General features: G+C 36.4%; 1 protein-coding gene across 1 annotated transcript; it reads right to left on the bottom strand.

Annotated features, from left to right (window-relative positions):
* Positions 1-4,807: 4,807 nt before the first annotated feature.
* On the bottom strand, positions 4,808-5,796 carry LOC121895737 (P2Y purinoceptor 1-like). Its single transcript, XM_042409159.1, has one exon. It carries the CDS (start codon positions 5,789-5,791, stop codon positions 4,808-4,810), a length of 984 nt encoding a protein of 327 aa, XP_042265093.1. The 5' UTR covers positions 5,792-5,796.
* Between the last annotated feature and the right edge of the window lie 1,323 nt (positions 5,797-7,119).

Genomic DNA, 7,119 nt, shown 5'->3' with positions numbered 1-7,119 from the left:
TGTTGGAAATATTTTAGCAGACCTAACAAGGCGACCAATCCACACACACACACACACACCCTTCCAAAAATACAACCCAATCCTTACTCTGCTGCCTGCAAGGAGCCATGCCAGTCTCCCACTTCGGGACTGGAGTGCGTGTCATTCAGGACAAGTTTTAGCACAGTTAATGAAGTTTGAACGTAATTATTATCTAATAGGCTATTAAGCTCGGTGAAAGAGATATCTGACAGTAGATAAATCACTGTAATTTCCCATTCATATTCCTGTATGGCCTGTATGGTTCTCATAGAGCTTTTATGTCAAATTGGATCTTGATAATTTCTACAATATTCTACTGGGAACCTGCAGTGTTTTTGTGGTTGTTATAACCTTATTTAACAGTATATGTATAATCCTATGATATTTTTATGGTATTTTATGGTATATAACTATTGTTTTACTGTAAAAGTTGCTTTATAAATCAAAATATTTTTTTATAAATACTACTAGTTCTAAATCAAGCAATTTGAGTCAAGTTCTAATCACAGCAATCTAGTTTAGAACTAGATTGCTGTGATACCTGAAAACTGACATTGATTTTGCTGCATTGCTAGAAGCTGAATTGCATTGAAATTCTGTGATAGCACATAATACAGCAAACTGTAAGCAAGATCAGATTTTCATACTTGGACTTTTAATTGCAAAAAAAAAAAAAGGGTTACAGCTCTGACACATAATAAAGATATATTAATTCATAAGAGCGATGTTATGAGGAACGCTGCAATGAGCAGGTATCAAACTCAGAACCTTGTAACCTAACTGGGAAACTGACCGTGTACGGTGCTTAAACCACTGAGCCAGCAAAGATCACTGAAACGCTGAGCACAAATTCACATTTTGTTGAGGAGAAATTTAATTGCTTAAAACGAAGCATCCAGCTCAGAGATTTGTAGGCTACATTATTAGTGGCAGCAGGACTTGCTGAGCATGAGGATGTATAATATGTGCACAAAGTGTTTGAAGGGAGAGAGAATCTGTAAGTTTAAGAAATGGGAGAGTGAGGAGACGGAGAGTCTGCAGATTGTATTGCAGTCAATGAGAGTGTGACAGTGCTCTCACTATCAATTAAGGTTTAGATCTCAAAAACTATAATTCCTATGGGAAATATATTTACATTTTGAGAGAGAGGAGGCTTGTGGCAACATTTTAAGGTGTGATATGTTTGGAGAGTTAAAACTGTTGGACTGAGACATGTTTAGAATTTTTTCTGGTCTAAAAAAAAAATCTCTGCTCCCCCCTCTGCCTGATCACATGACACACTGGTGAGAGCTGAAAACTGCTGTAAAAGCCCCCACTTTGGGCTTAAATTGCTCCAAAAGTAAAAAAGATGTCACGACACAGAATACAACTTTGAAAATTAAAAGTTTTGTGAATGTTTTAAAGTTTGAATGGGGTTACAATAACAAAAGACAAACACACAAACAATAAATGTAATAAAAATAAAAATAGAGGGTTCAGTTCAGAGTCTCTGCAAAAATAAAATAAGCGTAATGGCATCAGGGCGGCAGTCTGTTCCAGCCACATTTCAGCAGAGGGAAATCTTGCAATTTTCATGGAGCACCCATGCTCCCCCCTCTGCCTGATCACATGACACACTGGTGAGAGCTGAAAACTGCTGCAAATGCACTTACTTTGGACTGAAATTGCTCCAGAAGTACAAAAGTCATCACAACACAGAATGCAACTTTGAAAATTTGAAGTTTTGTGAGGGTACAGCAAAAATAAAATAAGCGTAATGGTTCCCAAATCCCAAGTCAACTTCTCCAGCGGCATCAGGGCGGCAATCTGTTCCAGCCACATTTCAGCAGAGGGAAATCTTGCAATTTTCAGTCAGTCAGACAATGAGTCAATCAGACAGTGACTCCATCAGTCAGACAGTCAGTCAGTCAGACTAACCTTCCATCCTTCCACAGGGCCCAGTGCAGCATGTTGCTGTGACTCTTCTCTCTACAGACGGAAAAAACCTCATTCACAGTATTTACAACAGTGAGTAATCGGCCATTTCAATTGTAAAAGTTAAGATACATGATACAACTTCAAGGTGTTTCTTTCAAACCATGTCTCACTTTATTAACATTTTAAATGAAGATGCTAAACATTTGTACGAAATCAGAAAGTCATAAGAAAAACAAAGCATGGAGCTCATCATCCCCATCCGTTTACTCTTCATAAAATAGTACACCATCAGAAACGGGAGTGTGAGCAGATACAAAATATCAGCAAGACTAAGGTTCAGAACAAAAACATTGACATGTCCCAGTTTTTTCCATTTATGCAGCAAAGACTTCAATCCTTATCCATTAGTTACCAGACCAACAATGAATACTGAGATGAAAACAGGAGGCAGGAATCTGTGTTCAAAGACAAAATTGACACAAGGACAAGATGTGTTATTCATTTTGTCTTCTGAAAAGAAATGAGTTCAAACCCTTTCCTTATAAGAAGGGGAAGAGAACGTGGCCAACCATGTTCCTGTTTGAAGCATTGCTGTTTCAAATGCAGATTTGAGGTCACAGATAAATCTGTGGGCAAAATTTCACAAGACATGTGTGCATGCTTTGTCCATTTGCTTGTTCACAACCACTGCTCATTATCATATCATTTGAAAAGCACAATAGAATTTTTTTTACAACATACCACAGTGGATGTGGTCTCTAGGTTCTTGGAAACTGTGGTGATTTCTAAAAGTAGACATATCTTTTGAAAATCTTTACACAGGAGTGAACAGACAGTGGACGTTCACATGACCTGCTTAAGTGTAAAACATGGTTTTATATAGTTAGTGCCATGATATAACAATTTTTTAAGGTAACGTTACAGTCAGAATTTCCATATGTACCTCCTTATGTGACAGCATGCTGCAAAAATGCCCTGTCAAATTTAAATGAAAACATTTTGGATAATAGCTTTCTTTGGCTTGAAATAAGCAAATTTGGCTGCCAGTGCAGTCAGTGATTTTCACTTGATAGTTTTCTTAAAATGAGTCAAAATGTCCAATTACCAGAAGTGTTAAAAAAGGTAAAACAACAAAACATCACACAGGGAATACCGGTATAGAGTCATGCACACTAAGCACTGAGCCAACATGTCAACTGACTACTGGTGCAGTGGACCAATAACTTTGGTCCAAACTGACATATCTTATCAACTGTTGGATTGCCATGAAATTCTGTACAGACATTCACGTTCCCCTTATGATGTCTCCCATTGACTTTGGTGATGCCCTGGCTGTTCCTCCACAATGTGGTTGACCTTTTTGGTTTTGAGTGAAATTATTTCGCCAGCTATAGGATGGATTGCATTGAAATCTGTTTAGATATTCATGGTCTCAAGAGGAAGAATCTCAATTACTTTGGTAACCCTCTGACTTTTCCTTTAGCGCCACAAAAATAATAACATTCCCACCAGCGGTTGCTGATACATTGTGTTTTGTACTAATTAAGTCTTATACTCTTGTTTATTGGTCATTATGAAAATATCACCTTTGATGACACTTTTGACCATTGTGATAAATTACTTCATAGTAATGTTTGTCCCCACATGTGCTGTAGATGTACAATATGTGCTATTCTGGTTTATAGTATTTTCATCTGATCATCTGATAATCAATTGATTATTCTTACTATAGGTTTGTAATATATCAAATGGGATGTAAACCATCTGAAGCTCTATTGTTATGAATGGAATGTGCCAGGTTAAAAAAAAAAAAAGTGATCAATAGTCTAAACTTTGAAATTTTATATTTTTCCCCAATATAAAGTTGAGAATATACTCTCATGCTGTTTCAAGACAAATAGGGTGTCTTTGTCTTTAAATTGCTGAGCTTAAAATAAGTGTCAAAATATACTGCAGGTCATGAAACAGACATACCCCTTGTATCTAAGTGAAAACATAACCCCAAATAAGATAAAAATGGCAAATTAAGACAAGGCAAGTGGTATTGAGTTGAATTAAGTAAAACACCCCTGCATAGTCAGTATAATATAATTTGAACTCAAAACAAGTCAGATAAGATTTTAAATCAAAATATAAGATTATCTCACTTTCTTGGAAATAGAGTTTTTGGAGTTCAGTTTTAGCACTTAAAGTACAGTTGTATGATGTTATGCATATCATGTAAGATGTTATTCATGAGTGTGCAAACAGTTTGGGTGATTCAGTTTTTCACCCACACAAATGAGAAAGTAAGAGTCTCCCTCTGGTGGTTCCTACTTCAGAGAAAACACTGCAAGCCTTTCTGAACAATCATAATAACATATCGAGACTTGAAGATTCAGAGAATTTATTACTTAAGTGATTTTAAATTTTTTTTTCTGCATATATGAACACAATTTTCCACATATACAAGTCTGAATTATACTCAGATGACAACAACAGCATGGTCATATATAAACTTAAACAGTATTCTAATTTGATTAACCTTTTGTTATTTTATTCATTGTTAACTGTCTTTCATGCTAAACATTCAGTATAATCACACAAATTTAAATATTAGCATGAATGAAATCTTACTTCCAATCTGTTGCAAACTCAAAGGTTTGGTGGTTACATAAGCTGCGTATTGCAAACACAGAACTACTAGGCAAGGCAAGTTTATTTATGTAGCACATTTCAGCAACAAAGCAATTCAAAGTACACTACTACTGATGAGACAATGAAAATTAAAGGGACAAATATGAAATTAAAAACATTATTATTTTTGACAAACATTTACAAATATATACTAATGTCTAATATGTTACTGGAAAAACACATTTTTCATGTATTAAACTTCATCTGTGATTTGATTCATGGGCACACTACCAGAGTCTGTTGGAGGTGGACGTATGAATATCTGACGAGCTCGCTGGAGCAGCTGTCTGAGCTGAGAACGAATATCTTCATTTCCATGAAGATAAACCAGAGGGTTGAGAGCACTGTTCAGACACACAAGTCCACGACTTATCTGATGAGCAATGTAGACTCCATTAGACCATTCACGGCATTTCTTCTGTTCTAATAAAACTCTTGACCAGAGGTTGAGGTTCTTCAATACATGATAGGGGATGTAACAAACAGAGAAGAGAACAATCAAGATGAGCAATAATCTCAAGCACCTCTTTTTCAGTACCTTGTCAGTGGTATTTTTGCAGCAGAGAATGACAATCATATGTCCATAGCAGCCCAGTGTGATGAGGAATGGGAGACAAAATCCAGTAAGTGTCCATCCAAAGCTGTATTTCAGGTAATCCTCAACATATGTCTTATGGGTGGTATCGTAGCATTTAGGCTTGTTTTCAGATGTCTTGGTGTAGAAGATGTCCGGAAGACTTTGAACACTCACCAACAGCCAAACCATGACTGAAATAGCCACAGAGTGGGTGACAGTTAATCTTCCCATCATTCTCACTGGGTGGACAATGGCCAGGTACCTGTACACACTTATACAGGTAAGGAATCCAATGCTGCCATATAAATTCAGGTTGAAGCAGAATCTTGTTATCTTGCAGAATATGTCTCCAAAGATCCAAATCTCCTCCTTAAAATAGTACACCATCAGAAATGGGAGAGTGAGCAGATACAAAATATCTGCAAGACCAAGGTTCAGAACAAAAACATTGATGATCTTAAGTTTCTTCCAGTTGTGCAGCAAAGACTTCAGTCCCCATCCATTAGCTACCAGACCAACGATGAATACTAAGATGAAAACAGGAGGCAGGAATCTGCTTGTAAAGTCAAAGCTGATACATTGACAAGTTGTGTTATTCATTGTTGGTGTAATTCCTTCCCTCGGTGAGTGTGTGAAACAGAATAACAGCTCAGTTCAGAAAAGATGTCCTGTTTTAAGCCTTGGCCTCTGAATATTAGATATGTGTCTCTGCACCTAGAGTTTAAAGGAAATGGACCCTAAAAATTTCATTGGTTGACTCGTTGGTTTTTTTTTAAAACAGAGACAGGAAGTTTAACTCTAGTTTAGTAGCCGATGTGTGTAGCACCATTTCTAACATGAGGGCATTAAATATTTAAATTCATTAAATGGAACATAGCTATAATTTCATTTCATTTCATTTCTATTCAAACGTGATCAATGATTATAAGCAAATATCAATTTATCCTCCCCTATCTTTACTTAAACCTGAGAAAGTTAGTTGGAAATGTTTAGCACATTACATTTCACCACTTTATATCAGAAAGGCTACAGTTTTTACTAGTGACCACACAAAGTTTCACACTACATATTGGAAATTATTTCTGTATCATGTAGTCAGCAGAAGTTCTATAGTGCAGGACTACATGATAATTTTTCACTTTCAGTAAAGTCATTATTTAACATTACTAAGACAGGCACTGTGTTAGCCGATAAGCTATAAGAGTAACATGAGGTTACAGGTTTCTACTGTCTGGTTGGGTTTTGTATGGTTTACCGCTTCCTGCAGTAAAGCATGTTTGTATTATAGCTGTGAGTTGATTGTATTGTTCTTATATGTTATCAGTATACAGTAATATAACAAGAAACGTTTGATTTGTATGGCAGTGTACCTCTGATTATCTCAAATGTTGTCATTAATAGCTTTATTTTCTGGTGATCAAATCATTTAGCTTTGTAAATCAGTAATAAGCCTTTTAATAATAACAGTATTTGGTTTGGATACACTCCAACCAAAAACATTGTTCAAAAATTGACAACCCAAATATTGTATTAATTGGAAATGGCCTATTTCAAATCTATAGCAATTATAAATTATGTCTTTAGCATGAATAAAGAGAGTTACAGAATACATCTTTTAAAAATAATGGTCTAAGATCTTGAGAGTTGAAACTGTTTCTCTGTAGATTTCTAGCCACACTAGCAGCATAGCTCTCACTGGCCAGCAGCCGCGATGCAGCAGGAACCTCTGTGTGTGTTTGTATGTGAGCAAGTGCACGTACATACAGCGGGGGATGGCGGTGGGGTTGACTGATTGGGAGTGAGAGATAGTACAAACATGGTACAAAACACAACGCTAGAGATCTTTTATATAATTATAAGAAGTGTAAGTGAGGAAAAAGACATCACCTGCAATAGTCTTGTGCCGTGAGCACCAGGGTGTTGACTGC

Source organism: Thunnus maccoyii, chromosome 4 (assembly GCF_910596095.1).
Source record: "Thunnus maccoyii chromosome 4, fThuMac1.1, whole genome shotgun sequence".
NCBI lineage: Eukaryota > Metazoa > Chordata > Actinopteri > Scombriformes > Scombridae > Thunnus > Thunnus maccoyii.
This window is presented reverse-complemented; position numbering and strand designations above follow the sequence as displayed.

What these genes read in the sequence shown, in the direction of transcription:
- LOC121895737 (XM_042409159.1), bottom strand. Translation starts at nt 5,791, where the DNA reads ATGAATAACACAACTTGTCAATGTATCAGCTTTGACTTTACAAGCAGA.